At 44.5% G+C, this 17,952-nt stretch overlaps 2 protein-coding genes across 4 annotated transcripts in view; both read left to right on the top strand.

The window, feature by feature from the left end:
- Positions 1-4,543, top strand: part of LOC132828938 (colorectal mutant cancer protein-like) — a 32,718-nt gene extending 28,175 nt beyond the window's left edge. For all 3 annotated transcript variants that reach the window (XM_060846153.1, XM_060846152.1, XM_060846151.1), the window contains one exon: positions 2,564-4,543. In XM_060846153.1, coding sequence (XP_060702136.1) covers positions 2,564-2,738 — 175 coding nt within the window. In that variant the 3' untranslated portion in view covers positions 2,739-4,543. The remainder of the gene's footprint in view (positions 1-2,563) is intronic.
- Positions 4,544-9,056: 4,513 nt separating this feature from the next.
- Positions 9,057-17,952, top strand: part of ccdc124 (coiled-coil domain containing 124) — a 31,209-nt gene continuing 22,313 nt past the window's right edge. Inside the window, exon 1 of the mRNA XM_060846105.1 lies at positions 9,057-9,121. The gene's annotated coding sequence lies outside the window, so the exon portion shown is untranslated. The remainder of the gene's footprint in view (positions 9,122-17,952) is intronic.

Raw genomic sequence — 17,952 nt, 5'->3', positions numbered from 1 at the left:
TGGAAGATGTAAAATCCTTATCAGTGTAAATCAGAAATAACAAAGGGAATGAAGACACAGCTGGGTATAGTCCCTAGGCCCCTTCATAATAGCTACACAGTAGGACAGAGAATAATCAGGAGATAATTAGGGCAAGTTGGAAAGATGTTAATCATTGATGACCTTCATCTTAATGTGTTCTGGGAAAACCAAATTAGTAGAGATTTCCATGAGGAAGAACTTGGAATAGTTTGCAAGAACAAAATGTTGTGGATCCATGGATCAGGTTATTTTGTGCTGGTAATGTGTAGTGAAGCATATTAAATAATAAATAATCTCAGAGTAAAAGATCTCCTAGGAAACAGTGATCATAACATGATAGAATTTAGCAGTTTGAGAGTGAGAAATCTGGGTCAGAAATAACTATACTAAACTTAAACAAGAGTGATTACATAGGGACATGGGAGGGGCTGGCTGGAATGGACTGGGAAAGCAGTTTGGCATAAAATATGGTTGAAGATAAATGGCAAATATTTAAGAAACTGGTTCATGTCTCACAATAAAGATATATCCCAGTGAGGAAGGATTCTATATAGGGGATAAACCAACCATGGTTAAGCAAGGAAATTATGGATAATATCAAATTGAAAGGTAATAACATACAGTGTGGCAAAGATCAGAGGTAAATCAAGGGATTGGGGAAGTTTTAACAGCCACAAAAGATAGCCAATAACAAACAAACCTTGAAGGTAAATAAGCAAGTAATATAAAAATAGGTCATGAGTTTTTTGAAATTTATGAAAAGGGAGAAGCCAAATTGAACATTGGTTCCATACAGAAAATAATAACTGGAAATAAGGAAATGGCAGAGAGGTTGAGTAAATACTTTGCATCTGTCTTCACAGGAGACAGAATGAGTAGCTTTCTACAAATACTAAACAATCTGGGGACAATGGGGAAAAGGAAATAAACACAATAATTATCAATAGAGAAAAGGTACGAGGAATACTAATGAGTTTGGAGGTTGATAAGTCCTCTGGACCCGATGGGATGCATCCCAGGATGTTAAAGCAAGTAGCAATAGAGATATTGGATGCACTGATAGTAATCTTTTGGGAATTCTTAGATTCTGGAATAGTCCCAAGGATTGGGAAGCATCCAATGTAACACTTTTACTCAAAAAGGGAGACAGAAGGAAAGGCAACTATAGACCAGTTAGTTTAATATCTGTCACAGGGGATGTGAGAGGGTCCATTATAAAGGATGTAGCAGTAGAGCCTTCTGTGATATGGTCAAGCAGAGTCAGCATGGCTTCATGAAGGGGAAATCTTGCGTGACAAATTCTTTAAGGAGGAACACACAGGAAAGGGCTGTGGATGTAATATATTTGGATTTCCAAAAAGTGTTTGATGAAACATTGCACATAAAGTTGCTTAATCAGAGAAGAGCCCACGGTATTGGGGATACCAAACTGGCACGGCTAGAGAATTGGCTGAATGATAGAAGACCGAGGGTTGGGAGAGGGTTATATTTTCAGGATGGCAATCCATAATGAGTGCAGTGCCACAGGGATCAGTGTGCTAGGGCCAGAATTATTTACGATTATTAATGACCTGGATGAGGGAACGTGGATGTACTCTAGCTGATTTTGCATATGATATAAAAATAGGTGGGAAAGCATAGAACATCGAATAGTACAGCACAGGAATAGGCCCTTTGGCCCATCATGTTGTGCTGAACATGCCGCCAAATTAAACTAATCCCTTCTGCCTGCCCTTGGTCCATATCCTTCCCTTGTATATTCATGTGCTTATCGAAAAGTTTCTTAAATGCCCCTATCGCATCTACCTCCATTCTCGACCCTGGCAGCGTGTTTGTCACACTCTCTGTGTAAAAGGTCTTGCCCCTTACATTTCCTTTAAACATTCCCCCTTTCACCTTAAATGCATGCCTCCTTGTATTAGACGTTTCAACTCTGGGAAAAAGATTCTGACCCTCAACCCTATCTGTGCATCTGATAGTTTTATAGACTTCTATCAAATCTCCCCATCAGCCTCCACCGCTCCAGAGAAAACAACCCCTGAGTTTTTCGAGCCTCTCCTTACAGCTCATTACCAACCACTTCTACCCCCTCTCCAAAGTCTCCACATCCGTCCTGTAATGTGGTGAGCAGAATTGAACACAATAGTCTGAGTGTGGCCTAATCCAAGATTATTCAAAGTCAGTCCAAAAACACCTGTTCTCAATTTAACCCTTTCAACCCCAGGATCATTCTGAGCAACCTAAGTGGTTCCCCCACCACCCCCCCCCCCCCCCCCCCAAACCAAGGTCAGGATCTGCCCCCCGTCCTGAGGAATGGGACCTAAAACTGCAGCCAGTTACTCTGGATGTGGTCAGACTGGAGATGTATCCAATCTTATAATTTCCACTGTTTTACATTCCAATCCCCTCGGAATAAAGGCCGACTTCCCATTCACTTTCTGCATCGACTTTCCGCGGTTTTTACACAGCATTTAGTGAGGTTGCTAAAATCGATGCTTGAATTAGTAACAATCTGATGAAAGCTCTCGTTTCTGTGATGCAGCAACATGTCGACAGCCTACCGAAACGCCAAGAGGAAGTATGAGAACCAGCTGAGGAAGCTGGAGTCACAGGCGAGCACCATGTGTGAACGGCAGGCAACTCAAACTCAAGCCCTGGAGGAGAAGGTGACGTGTCTTCGCAAGGTGCTGGAGCATGCCAATGGCACACCATTATAACGGCGATCCCAGCTCCAGGACAGCACCATCAGGGCAACCCTGAGTCTGCTGTATTCCCACAACCTTCCTGACAACTTTTGACGTTTGGACAGCATTTGTATAGAACTTTGAAGATGAAATAGTGGGAGAAAAGGGGGAAAAGTGAACATTAGCTGTGGGAGATTATATGGCTGGATAGGACAGAGTGCACCTCAGTTGGATAAGGAGTGGATTGAACCAAACAGCCTAATTTTATTCAGGGCTTCTCCTAAGCCCTTTCACTGAATCTGGGGTAAAATTGATTTCCCTGAAGTTTCTGTTGAAACATTTCTGCTAACACTTTCTGTCATGACCTCCAACCTTTCTATTTCAGCCCAAATCCAAAGCAACTTCATGCCGTGAATGTTTTACTGAACTTTTGCACTCACCACAGGCGTGAAATATTCTTTGTGTTGGTATCTAATGCAGGTAAAGAGCTCACAGTCTTAGAGACGTGTAGCATGGAAACAGACCCTTCAGTTCAACACGTCAACGTCAGCCAGGTTTCCCTAACTAAACTAGGCCCATTTTGTCTGTGTTTGGCCCATCTCCCTCTAAACCTTCCCAATTCATGTACCTGTCCAAATGTCTTTTAAATGTTGTAACTGTACTCACCTCTACCACTTCCTCTGGAGGTTTATTCCACATATGCACCATCCTTTGTGTGAAAAAGTTGCCCCTCAGGTCCCTTTTAAATCTTTCTCCTCTCACCTTAAACCTATGGCCTCTCGTTTTGCACTACCCCCACCCTGGGGAAAAGAACTTTGCTAGTTACCTTATCCATGCCCCTCATGATTTTATAAACCTCCATCAGGTCACCTCTCAACTTCTATGTTGCTGTGAAAAACATCCCACTCACAGAGTCATAGAGCACGGAAACAGTCCCTTCGGTGCAACCAGTCCGTGCTGACCATAATCCCAAACTAAACTAGTCCCACCTGCCTGCGTTTGGCCCATATCCCTCCAAACATTTCTTATTTATGTACATATCCAAATGTCTTTTAAGCATTTTAAATGTACCCACATCCATCACTTCCTTTGAAACTTCATTCTACACATGAACCACTCTCTGTGTAAAAGAGTTGCCCCTGAAATCTTTTTCAAATCTTTCTCCTCTCTCTTCGAAAAAATGCCCCCTAGATTTGAACTCCCCCACTCTGGGGAAAAGACACCCGCCATTTAAGTTATCTACACTTCTGACCATTTTACAAACCTCTATAAGGTTTATTATTCAATCCCTCCAATGCTGGTAACATCTTGTGGTGTAGCAGCTGCATTCCTCGCTCTGAACCAGGAGGTCTGTGCTTCAGTCCCAACTGCTCCAAGTGTGTCTCATGACACATCTGAACAGATTAATTAAAAAAAACAATCAAATGCAGAAAAATGATGCAACTTTGATGTGGGCTTGTTCCATGTTCGAGGAATTGTTGAGGAGCTGCTGAAGGGAAGTGAGCCAGCAATCTCTGACAGACTAATGACACAGATTCCTGAAGAGCTGATGCCTGAAACGTTGATTCTCCTGCTTCTCGGATGCTGCCTGACCGGCTGTGCTTTTCCAGCACTACATGCTCAACTCTGGAGGATCTCCAGCATCTGCAGTGCTCACTTTCTCCCAGCTATCTCTCACAGAATCAGATGGAATCCTATAATTTGTGTAAGGTTCTTTTTAAAATGCTCACAATTTATTGGAAAGTGCACTGGGGGAGAATATGTTTGAAATTCCATTGTAATGTAAAGCACTTAATAAAAACAAGACTTGTGTGCGTCACCATAGTCTTACCAAACTATAGGGGCTGCTGTCTCATTAGAGAGAAGCAACTGGTGGTGATTTAACCTGAGGGCCACCAGACCTTAGGCAAGAGAACAGGTTGAGAAGCAGAGTCCTTCATGGCAACCTCAAACCAGTAATAGGAAGTGAACCCATACTATTGGTATCATACTGTTCTGTGAACCAACTGTCCAGCCAACTGAGCTAAACTGATTCCCAAAAACAAGACTGAGGGCTACACATCTAAGTAGTGCAGAAGAAAAGGTGAGCATTTTCAGTGACTTGGAGATAGTGAGGCGTGCAGATGCTGGCAAGTCAGTGTTGATAAAGTGTGGGGCTGGAAAAAGCACAGCAAGTCAGCAGCATCAGAGGAGCAGGAGAGTTGACTACTGAGCCATTGTGCCACCCATGGTCAATGGAAACGTGTCTAAATCAGGGTGATAATAATCCCTAGCTCCTGTGGAGCCCAAAAGTCGTCTCTGTCCCCTCAACCTAACGAGAGCTGATTGGGAAGAGCTGATGGTGCGGTTGCTGTGCCGTGCAGTCTGGTCGTCAGTGGGAGGATACCAGTGACATCACCAGTGAAACTCTTGATGGCCGAGCTATCAGCGTGACCGAGTGACTCATGGGTCAGATGGGTCTCGAAGGGTTTTCACCAATAGCTCCTTCTCCCGAACCCTCCCACATCCCAGCCTGCCGTATGGCTGTAGGAGCTGTTTCCACCAATCTCTTTAAATATAGAATCCTACAGGGTCTGATTGGTCCACTTCAATACAGGAAAAACTCTTCCTTGGTCTAACTAGAAGAGTCTTGTGTTGATAACAAAATATAGATATTTTTTCTTTTTTTTAGAAGAAAGAGGGCCCCGATTTGTTCAATACATTTATTTTAGGGACTGTACCACTGTAGCACAAGAGGACCCTTAAGCCTTTCTTTATGTTTCTTTCAAGTATTTTTATATACATATAGATAGATAGAAAAAGACGCCTTTGTGAACAGAAACAAGATACAGAGCATGTTAGTAACTAGTTTCAGCTTCCTTTGTTATGATGGGTGTTGTTACACAGTCTTTGAAGAGGCCCTGCTGTTAGGTTCCCCTTCCTCAAAGATCCTAAACTATTCTTCCCACAAGGCCATATGACAACATTACAGTGAGCGGTGATTATGTTTTGGCTCAGTATTAACCCTTTCAGACCCATGTCAATGATCCAAACCATAGGATGTGTGATAGATTCCAGTTTCAACTCATTCCCAAGCCCAAAATGTGAATTTTAAAACCTGATCCACAGTTTTATGAAGTGGAACACCCAAAGCCCCTCGACACTAAACTGTTAGAAGCACAGAAAATAGGTTCAAGAACAGTCCCTTTGTGTGTCTGCTTCACTGTTCAATATGAGCACAGCAGATCCTCATACCCATTGGTCCCTTTAGATCTAAGATCTATATCTAACTCCTTCCTGACAATATTCAATGTTTGGGTCTCAATCTCTTTCTGTTGCAGAGAATGCTACAGGGTAAAGAAATTTCTCCTCATCTCAGTCTGAAATTAATGCCAGGCATCCATAAGTCCCTAAGCTGACACACCAGGGCTGAGGGAATGCTACACGGTCAGAGACACCACGTTTCATACAAGATGTTTTAAACAAAAGTTTCATCTGCCAGCTCAGTTCAATGTAAGAGATTGATAGCACTATTTCAAAGAAAAAGCAGGCAGGTTCTTCCTGGTGTACGGGGGCCAATACATAAATTTGAATTGACATCAGGAAAACAATAATGTCTCGTCATCGCTGTAATATGAAAAAGGCAGCAGCAAATGTGCACAGCAAGCTCCCACAAACAGGGCAACTAAAATTCAGATAGGACACTCCTGCATATTTTGATTGGAGCAGCAGCAGCAGGTTAGGATGTAGTGCAAGACAGACAGAATCTGTAAGAGGCACTGCTTCTAAAAGTGTTGTTAACATGAAAGAACTGTGGATGCAGTAAATCAGAGGCAGAATAAGAAATTCCTGGAAAAGCTCAGTACATCTGGCAGCATCTGGGGAGAGAAATCAGAGTTAATGTTTCAAATCAAGACAGCCTTCCTCTCCAATCACAGGTCTTTTCCTCCTGTGCATTTTTTCCCCCAATCATGTTTTTTTAACCTTGCTGGGATATCTGATTTTCTCAATCAATGGCACAAGCTGGGGATTGGGCAGGATCCCTCACGGGGGCTGTGGTAAATGCTCATAGCAATTTGCAGAGCACCTCCTCAATGCAGGTAGCAAGCTGGAGGTGGCAGGGTGAATGATGCAGGTCTCACTGAGCCAGGTTGTGCTGCCACTCAGCTCCAGATCTCAACAGCGGTCAGGATGGGGCACAGGCTCCAGTTTCCACAGAGTGAGCCTTGCACCCAGAGCAGGGTTAGAGTGGTGCTGGAAAAGCACAGCAGTTCAGGTAACATCCAAGGAGCAGAAAAATCGACGTTTCGGGCAAAAGTTCTTCAAACAGGAATACAGCTAGCAGTAACAAGTATACGCAGCTGAAGGGTAAACAGTTCATTAAAAAGGCACCTTATTATTGAAAAAGAGGGAAATTTCAGTAAAGAGGGATCTGAGTGGCTGTGTGCATGAATCTCAGGAAGTTAGATTAAGAAAGGCAAATGCAATTTGGCACTTATTGCTAAAGGAATGGAATTTAAAAATAGGGACATCTTGTTGCAATTGCACAAGACACTAGGGTGACAGAATCTGGAAGACTGCAAACTGTTTGGTCTCTAACTTGAGGCAGGATGTATTGTGTTGGAGGCACCCCTCTGTGGTGAATGTGCCACCAACAGAGGTACAGCTGCAAAAGAATCTCTTCCAATTTACGCTCAAGAATCCTTTAAAAATAATTACAAGCTCAGTCAAATGAAAATAATTAATTAATTTGACAAAAATCACAGTTTCAAATTCTAGATAAAACATTTATTGTGATCTTCAGTAAAAATGATCAATCTCAGCAGCTTTGCTTATGAAAATACAATATTTGAAATCAAATTAGAACAAAATTTTAAAACCTAGTACATTTCAAAATACCCCTTTTGCATTCAGTGATTAGAACTGTAAAGTGGTCTGAAATAGATCAACTGGCTTGACATTTGAGAAGAAACTGAATCCACTTAGTCTTCCGATCCTTAACTGTGATGTCTATCCATAAGATTTATTTTGGAGCACTGGCTGATAATAGTTGATAACATAAAACAGTCAAAATGTGTTCAGAAAAGGGTCTCAGTTCCCATCTTACACAGTCCAGAGAAACCCACAAAAGCTTACATCTGGAAACTAGCTGTCCACATTTGCTTCCTGGACCTCACCAATCCTCCTGCATCTTATTGGAGTCCTCAGGCTGGCTATTGAGCTGCTGCAGGTTGGGAAAGTTGAAGTTAGGCTGGTTGATCTTCTCCAAGAAGGAGGTGAGGAGGCGTTTGTTGAGGTGGTCAGTTTGAGTCAGCTCCAATTCCCCATTTGGCCTATGCCTGCTCCCCTCTGGCTCTTGGGTTGAGTTTGGGAGGCTTGGCCTCTGCTCTTCCTCTGGACTCTTCCTTTGACCCAAGTTCAGGCTGGTTTGAAGGGCTACATTCTCCATCTCTTTGTGCCTCTTGGTGTCATTGCTGCAGGGAGGCCTGGAACCCTCTTGTGCATCAGCCTTGTTCATGTCTTCCTCCATCGTCCTCCCAGGCCCCGGCCTGAGCAGCTGTCAATAAAGTTTATTAAAAACACGGCGCCATGTTTGTGCGGGGCTCATCAACCGGAAGTGTCTGGATAAAACGCTTAAAAGAAACAAAAAAGACATGGTTGAATCGGTAAGAGAAGTAGAATCTAACAATTGATGTCAAATGTCTCTAGATGTTTACATTTATCGGAGCATAAAGCTATTACTTTCAAAAATATCAAGAACAAATTGCTGTATTTATATTTGTGAACCTCGGCCTGAAATTAGAAGATAATTTAAATAGTAGGGGTTAAAATTGGCGAGGAATACATTTTCATGAACTGGGAAAATGTGATTTAGGGACAAATTCTGTGAATAATTTATAAGAGATCACCCATCGCCCCTCATAAACATGGCGTTCAGTCCAGAGGGGCAATCTGTACTTTGCCCCTCACAAAGTTGGAGGCAAAGGCGTGTGACGTCACCTCGCATTTTGCCCCTTACAAATATGGCTGCTATCCAACTAATTTGACCGCTTCCTGAAACCATCTGCCCCTCACAAAGGTGGAGTAAAAGCGGAGGACGCTTCCAGTGTTATCTGCCACTTAAAAATATGGCCACCATTCACTCAACATTGTCGCTTCCTTCAGCCATGTGCCCCTCACAAAGATGGCCGCGGACGCCCGCCTTCCATACAGGAAGCGAGATCCTTGAGGACCCCAAATTGTCCGCCGCCTCTGCAGCCACCCTTCCAATCCACAGCGAAGCACAAGATAAATTATTGTCACAAATATTGGGAAAAAAGGGCCCTGCTTTAATGAACTGCGCTCAGCACACAGGCACCTGAATAGATAGGTTCTTGTCGTCATCAAGAGGCGCCAGTGACAGAGAGTCAGCTGCTGGAGCGAGGTGCCTTGAGTCCGTGAGTAATTCTACCTTTGATTAAACACCTTCAGTCTTTAAACTTTTTCGTTCTTGGACTATTTGTTCTTTCATCATCGGGGTTTGGTGATGATGTGCCCCAGATGGTGAGGGCGGGGCGGGGCGGGGGGAGGTTGTTGTCATGGTTACCAGGTGGGGTGAGCTCTGCCTTGGCTGTAGTTGCCATAGAAACTTTCAGTCTGAGCCTATTATTTTTTGTCAAATGCCAAATGCGGCCTCACCCAGTTTAGGGTTAAAGATTCTGCTGCATCCCCGCCATCGTTCCTCCTCCTCCTCATCATCATCATCATTTCTGACCTGCAGTGGATTCCCTACATTGGCTGCAATTCAAGTTTACCAGCCATTTTTCTTTGGGGAAACCCTTCTAGCTTTAAGTCAGACCTTTTATGAGTTCACCTCCCTCTCTGAAGACCTGATCTGTGTAATCAAGGCTGAACATCCCCAAGAGCAGCACCGAGGTGGTGCTGCGCTGTTGGAGCTGTAGGTTTTATAGATTGTTTTCACAGACTGTTTGTGAAAGAGTCTGTGACCATTTTGGAAAAGAACTTGGGAGTTTTCCCTCAATCATTGTCACTAAAACAGATTACCTGGTCATTTATTTAATTGCAGTTTGTGTGATCCTGTGGTGTGCAAATTACTTTACAACAATGACCACACTTTGAATGATACTTGGTCGACTGTACAACTTGTAGGAATGCACAGAGATTGTGAAAAGTGCTGCAACAATGCAAATCTTGTGCCCTCCTCTTTCAAAACTTTAAGTAATTCTGGGATTCCAGAGAAGATCTATAGGAATTTACTAAAATGAGAGCTTATCTTGATTTAGTATTTTTTTGAAGTAGAAAAATTCCCAGGTGCTTCACAAAGACTGAATCTGATAAAAATAAACAAAAAAAGGCAGTGAAGAGGGTAAACTGAACCTTAGAATATGAATTATGGGGGTAGTTTACTTCAATAACTGTTAATGTTGATGCTGGAGATGACACAGTTCATGAAGGACCGTGTTGACCATTTGTTATTTTAAAATTCATTAATATATGGAAATCTTAACAATGACCAGGACATTGCTGGAGCTGGTCAGTTTATGAATTGGATTTTCATAATCAATTCTTCAACTCTAATTCTGCAGCATAACTTGAAGATGTGACAGTGGGAAGACTGGGATCCTGGTCAACCACAGGGACTGCTAGTGTCTCTCCGAAGTCACGAAACACAAGAATTGAGGGAAAGGAATGATAGAGAAGGAAATCGGCTGAATTAGAGTCAACATAGATACAGAAAAAGAAATAGAGAGAGAGAAAGATTTGATTCAGAGGGGAAAATAATTCTTGAAAATAAAAAAATGAAGTTATTCAGGAGCAGTTTCCTATTTGCCTGAGTGAGATTCCACAATTTCAATTGTTCCCTTTCTGGACCTCTGAGAATAAGTGATATAACTTTCATTAGCAAAACCACAAAGCTATGAAATATCAACCAGAAATTTCTATTTTGGGGTTAATTCATATTTACTTTGAATACATAACAAATTCTTGAAACTCTTGGGATAGGTGATACCACGATCTGTTTTCTAACAGTGGAATAATGTCAATTATACAGCATTATACAGCAATTCACTAACTCTTGGTATGTTCACAAGTTGGATTCGCTTTATTCACAGGATGACAGTGTCTCTGACTGGGCCAGCCTTTATTGTCTATTCTCATTGTAGTTGAGAAGGTGCTGGGAAGGAGCCTTCTTGAACCCTGTAGACCTTGTGATATTTGTATAATCACATTGCCATTAGGGAGGTGGTTGTGGAATTTTGACCCAGTGACCGTGGGAGAAGGGCAATATGGCTTCAGCTCAGGATAGTGAGTAATTGGAGGGAGCTTGGAGGACATGATGATCCTATGTATTTGCTGCCCTTGTCATTCAAATCTAATGACAGTGGGGATTTCAGGTTTGGACAATGTTGTGGAAGAAGCCTTGGTGTGTTGCTGCATCTTGTAGATCATATACACTGCAGCTGCTGTGCACTGGTGATGGACAGAATGAATGTTGAAGATGGTGGATGTGGTGCTAATCAAGTGAGCTGCTTTGTCCTGGAAGGTGTCAAAGCTTCTTGAGTGTTGTTGTAGCCATACCCATCCAGGTAGGTGTGGAGTATGCCACCATCTCTGATTCATACCTTGTAGACGGACAAGCTTTGGAGAGTCAGGTGGTGAGTTACTGGCTGCAGGAGATTTGGTATCTGACCCACTTTTCTTTTTTTTCTTTTTTTTCTTTTTCTCTTTTTTTAAAATTTTCTTTCGAAAACACCCAGGTGGCCAGTGACGAGCAGTGCCCTTCACATCAAAGGGCAATGCTGTGCAATCAGTGAGTGAAGTGGGGGGCAGGGGGCAGGGATGGATCCCCTCTTTTTTTTTATTTAACCCCCACACTACCATCTAACTGCGATAGTGCTTATTTTTCCCCAGCACCCCTGGTGTGTGTGTATAGGTGTGAGACACAGTGAGAGACACAAAATGCACAAATCTTTATTCAATTTCCACCACCAGGAAGACAGGAAAACACCCGGGTGGCCAGTGACAAGCAGTGCCCTTCGCATCAAAGGACAATGCTGTGTGATCATGACCCACTTTTCTAGCTGCAGTAATTATATCGTTGGACAATAGCAACTCCCAGGATGACAATGGTGGAGAATACACCGATAGCAATTCCACTGAATAAAAAGTGGGATTCTTTCTTGTTGGAGATGCATAGTGCCTGTCATTTGTGTGATGTAATATTACTTGCTCCATATCAACCCGTTTCCTGAAGAAGGGCTTATGCCCGAAACGTCGATTCTCCTGTTCCTTGGATTCTGCCTGATCTGCTGTGCTTTTCCAGCAACACATTTTCAGCTCTGATCTCCAGCATCTGCAGTCCTCACTTTCTCCTGCTCCATATCAACCCAAGCCTGAATGTGTTCCAGGCCATGGATATTTCAGTATTTGAGGAGTTGCAAATCATGAGCAAACATCCCCACTGCTGATGATGGATGGAAGGTATTAGATGAAGCAACTGGAGATGATTAATTCTAGGCATTGCCGTGAGGAATTACGGTGTCTTGTGTTATAGTGATAGTGTCCCTACATCTGGAGACTGTAGATGCACCTGGGCCTCAGGGAGGCCCAGGTGCAAGTCCCATCTGCTCCAGGGGTGTCATGACATCTCTGATGCCATCATGATTAGATGATACCTACCCTGAGGAATTCCTGCAGTGATAGCCTGGAGTTGATTGATCTCCAACAACTACCTCAGCCTCTCTTTGCCAAGTATGGCTCCAACTGGTAGAGAGTTTTCTCCTTGATTCAGCTTGTCTGCAATTTTGCTAGGGCTCCTTGATACAATACTCAGTCAAATGTTGCTTCCCCCAGGGCAGCCATCCTCCTTTTTCCCTGTTGAGTTCAACTTTTTTATGTATGGCCCAAGCCTGTAAGAGTTCAGGAACCAAGTGGCAGAACCAACTGAATGTCATTGAATAGGTTATTTTTGAAAAGTATTGTTTAATAGCACGGTCATCAACAACAGCTTTCATCATTTTGCTGATGACCAAGTCTAGATTGATGGGGCAGTAAATGGCCGGGTTGGATTTAATCTGTTTTTTGTGGACGGGACATAGCTGGACAATTTTCCACATTGTCGGATAGATGCCAATGCCAGTATTGTAACTGTATAGGAATAACTTGGCCAGGGGTGCAGCTAAATCAGGAGCACATGTCTTTGATATTATTGCTGGAATATTGATAGGGCCCATAGTCTTTGCAGTATCCAATGGCTTCAGACATTTCTTGATATTGTATGGAGTGAATCGAATTGGCTGAAGTGTGGTATCTTGGGAGAAGGCCAACATAGATAATGGCCTTGGTATCCCTGGCTGAATGTTGTTGCAAATGCTTAGCCTTATCACTTGTCCCCTGCGTGTGTGTATATATACACACACACACACACACACACACACACACACACACACACACACACAGCTGAAGATGGAGATTTTTATGAAGTCTTTTCCTCCAGTGAGTTATTTCATTATCCACCACCATTCATGACTGGATATGATGGGACTTCAGAGCCTAGATCCGACCCTTTGGGTGTCAAATTGCTTAGCTCTGACTATCATTTGCTGATTTGGCTGTCTGGCTTGTAAGTATACTTGTGTTTAAGCTTCGGTTAAAAAATGAGGTCTGCAGATGCTGGAGATCACAGCTGAAAATGTGTTGCTGGTTAAAGCACAGCAGGTTAGGCAGCATCCAAGGAATAGGAAATTCGACGTTTCGGACATAAGCCCTTCATCAGGAATGAGGAGAGTGTGCCAAGCAGGCTAAGATAAAAGGTAGGGAGGAGGGACTTGGGGGAGGGGCGATGGAGATGTGATAGGTGGAAGGAGGTCAAGGTGAGGGTGATAGGCCGAAGTGGGGTGGGAGCGGAGAGGCCAGGAAGAAGATTGCAGGTTAGGAGGGTGGTGCTGAGTTGAGGGAACCGACTGAGACAAGGTGGGTGGAGGGGAAATGAGGAAACTGGGGAAATCTGAGTTCATCCCTTGTGGTTGGAGGGTTCCCAGGCGGAAGATGAGGCGCTCCTCCTCCAGCCGTCGTGTTGTTATGTTCTGCCGGTGGAGGAGTCCAAGGACCTGCATGTCCTCGGTGGAGTGGGAGGGAGAGTTAAAGTGTTGAGCCACGGGGTGGTTGGGTTGGTTGGTCTGGGCGTCCCAGAGGTGTTCTCTGAAGCATTCCGCAAGTAAGCGGCCCGTCTCCCCAATTTAGAGGAGGCCACATTGGGTGCAGCGGATGCAATAGATGATGTGTGTGGAGGTACAGGTGAACTTGTGGCGGATATGGAAGGATCCCTTGGGGCCTTGGAGAGAAGTGAGGGAGGAGGTGTGGGCGCAAGTTTTACATTTCCTGCGGTTGCAGGGGAAGGTGCCGGGAGTGGAGGTTGGGTTGGTGAGGGGTGTGGACCTGACGAGGGAGTCACGAAGGGAGTGGTCTTTGCGGAACACTGATAGGGGAGGGGAGGGAAATATATCCCTGGTGGTGGGGTCCGTTTGGAGGTGGCAGAAATGATGGCGGATGATACGCTGTATACAGAGGTTGGTGGGGTGGTAGGTGAGAACCAGTGGGGTTCTGTCTTGGTGGCGGTTGGAGGAGCGGGGCTCAAGGGCGGAGGAGCGGGAAGTGGAGGAGATGCGGTGGAGGGCATCGTCGATCACGTCTGGGGGACTCTGCGGTCCTTGAAGAAGGAGGCCATGTGGGCTGTGCGGTGTTGGAACTGGTCCTCCTGGGAGTAGATGCGGTGGAGACGAAGGAATTGGGAATATGGGGATGGAGTTTTTACAGGGGGCAGGGTGGGAGGAGGTGTAGTCCAGGTAGCTGTGGGGGTCAGTCGGTTTATAGTAGATGTTTGTGTTGAGTCGGTCGCCCGAGCTAGAAATGGAAAGGTCTAGGAAGGGGAGGGAGGAGTCTGAGACAGTCCAGGTGAATTTGAGGTCGGGATGGAAGGTGTTAGTAAAGTTGATGAACTGTTCAACCTCCTCGTGGGAGCACGAGGCAGCGCCGATACAGTCATCGATGTAGCGGAGGAAAAGGTGGGGGGTGGTGCCAGTGTAGCTGCGGAAGATGGACTGTTCCACATATCCTACGAAGTAGCAGGCATAGCTGGGGCCCATGCGGGTGCCCATGGCAACTCCTTTAGTTTGGAGGAAGTGGGAGGATTGGAAAGAGAAGTTATTCAGAGTGAGGACCAGTTCAGTCAGTCGAAGGAGGGTGTCAGTGGAAGGGTACTGGTTGGTGCGGCGGGAAAGAAAGAAGCGGAGGGCTTTGAGTCCTTCGTGATGGGGGATGGAGGTGTACAGGGACTGGATGTCCATCGTGATAATAAGGCGTTGGGGACCGGGGATGCGAAAATCCTGGAGAAGGTGGAGGGCGTGGGTGGTGTCCCGAACGTAGGTGGGGAGTTCTTGGACTAAAGGGGACAGAACCGTGTCGAGGTATTGGGAGATGAGTTCGGTGGGGCAGGAGCAGGCTGAGACAATGGGTCGGCCGGGGCAGGCAGGTTTGTGGATTTTGGGCAGGAGGTAGAAACGGGCGGTGCGGGGTTGTGGGACTATGAGGTTGGAGGTGGTGGATGGGAGATCCCCTGAGGTGATGAGGTTATGGATGGTCTGGGAGATGATGGTTTGGTGGTGGGAGGTGGGGTCGTGGTCAAGGGGCGATAAGAGGAGGTGTCCGCGAGCTGGCGTTTGGCCTCAGCGGTATAAAGGTCAGTGCGCCAAACTACTTCACCAAGTTGCCTGGTGCTGTTCCTGGTATGCCCTCCTGTACTTTCCATTGAGCCAATGTTCATCTTCTGGCTTGTTGGTAACGGTAGATTGGGGGATGTGCCGTGTCACCTCAGCTATTTAATCATTTGATTAAAGCCTCGGACAAAGAGGTCAGTTTTAAGTTGTGTCTTAAAGGAAAAGAGAGCTTTAGAGAAAAAAGTCCTGAACTTAGCTTTGTGCAGCTAGGTATTAGAGGGAGTAGTAAACAACAACATGATCTTTACAATGAAGACATTGTTTAACCAGGAGTGTGTGTAGATCCGCGAATGTAGCAGTGATGGGTAAATGGACCATGCTGCGAGGAAAGGACATGTGCATCAATACTTTGGATGAGCTGAACTATATGGAGGGTGGAATCTCGGAAGCTGGACAAAAGCATGTTGCCTTGTGGCTTGACTAGTTGAACAAAGATATGGATGAAGGTTTCAGCAGGAAACGTAGTGAGGTGAATGTGGAGCCAGACAGTGTTGAGAGTTCAAAGTAAGTGATGACTGTAGGAATGGTATCGATGTATGTTCGAAAGCTCATCTTGAAGGCAAACCAGACCCCCAGCTGTATGTTTAATACAGTAATAACAGGAAATGCCATTGAACCCACCATTGTGTATTGACCCTGAGTTTACTGGGAGGGTATTATCACCTATTCCTGGTCATTCTAACCTTTGAGAATGTTGTGACATTCAGTTAGATCTTGGATAATCAGTGGAGATATTTTACCTCCATCTGCCCGTGGTTTCTTAATCCTTTTTTCTTAACCATAACAGTTTAGTTTTAAATTATTTTAATAAGTAATTTATGAAACATTAGAGACATACAAGGAAAACAAAATGAGGGAACTCATCTTCAGACATACTTTACACAACTTTAAACAGCACTGGGTCTACAACAATAAAATTGGATAAAATACTGAGTTTATCCTTACACTGTTACAGGAAACGGCAACCGTTGAGCAAGCTATGCTAGTTTGAAACACTGAAAACAATGAAACTTATTACAAATTTTTAAAAGCTACATTAGGAGCCAACCACAAACAGAATTTTAAAAGAAGTTTGATAAGATGGATTTTTGGGGATCGAAAATCTGGCTCGGTTGAGTATTCCTACTGTTGCAGATTGTACTAATATCCGTACGATTCAGATTGTTCTGTGTAATCTGGTCATTTTTATTATTTTAAAAATGTGTTGCTGGAAAAACGCAGCAGGTCAGGCAGCATCAACGGAACAGGAGAATCAACATTTTGGGCATAAGCCCTTCTTCAGGAATGAGGAGGGTGTGCCAATCTGGCTAAGATAAAAGGTAGGGAGGAGGGGCTTGGTGGAGGGGCGTTGGGGATACGATAGGTGGAAGGAGGTTAAGGTGAGGGGGTGGGGGCAGAGAGGTCGGGAAGAAGATTGCAGGTCAAGAGGGCGGTGCTGAGTCTGAGGGTTGGGACTGAGAAAAAGTGGGGGGAGGGGAAATGAGAAAGCTGGAGAAATCTGCATTCATCCCTTGTGGTTGGAGGGTTCCTAGGCGGAAGATGAGGCACTCTTCCTCCAGGTGTCGTGTTGCGATGGTCTGGCGATGGAGGAGGCCAAGGACCTGCATGTCCTTGGCGGAGTGGGAGGGGGAGTTAAAGTGTTCAGCCACGGGGTGGTTGGACTGGTTGGTGCTGGTGTCTCAGAGGTGTTCTCTGAAACGTTCCGCAAGTAGGCGGCCTGTCTCCTCAATGTATAGGAGGCCACATCGGGTGCAGCGGATGCAGTAAATGATGTGTGTGGAGGTGCAGGTGAATTTCTGACGTATATGGAAGGATCACTTTCTCCTAGTTCATTTTTATTATTTACAATCAAATGTAAAAGATTAAGCAGCAAATGAGAAAAATGAAAAGTGCTAGAGAAATTCAGGAGGAGAGACAAACTGAGTTAAAGTTTTGTTCCAATCTGATTCTTATTCGGAACCTATTGGATACAAAAATATTAACTCTGATTCTCTCTCCATAGATGCTGCCAGACCTGAGTTTTTCTAGCACTTTGTTTTTATTTTAGGTTTCCAGTGTCCACAGTATTTTGCTTTAATAACATATATATTAATTAGATTAGATTACTTACAGTGTGGAAACAAGCCCTTCGGCCCAACAAGGCCACACCGACCCGCTGAAGTGCAACCCACCCATACTCCTACATTTACCCCTTACCTAACACTACGGGCAATTCAGCGTAGCCAATTCACCTGACCCACACATCTTTGGACTGTGGGAGGAAACCGGAGCACCCGGAGGAAACCCACACAGACACGGGGGTTGTTTTGAAATTTGAAATTGACCATCAAGCTGGGATGTTTTGGGAGGGCGAGCTCTGACATCACCCCTGAATGGCCTGGCACCAATTTGAAGGTGTTGCCCTGTGCTCTGGTTTCCCCATGAAAGGAAACATTTTTTTCTCTATTGCTTTGATCTGCAACTTTTTAAATTTTCATTACTTCAATTGGACT

The sequence above is a fragment of the Hemiscyllium ocellatum genome, chromosome 28 (genome assembly GCF_020745735.1).
Source record: "Hemiscyllium ocellatum isolate sHemOce1 chromosome 28, sHemOce1.pat.X.cur, whole genome shotgun sequence".
Taxonomy (NCBI): Eukaryota; Metazoa; Chordata; class Chondrichthyes; order Orectolobiformes; family Hemiscylliidae; genus Hemiscyllium; species Hemiscyllium ocellatum.
The sequence above is the reverse complement of the archived record's forward strand: the minus strand, read 5'-3'. Positions and strand labels throughout refer to the sequence as shown.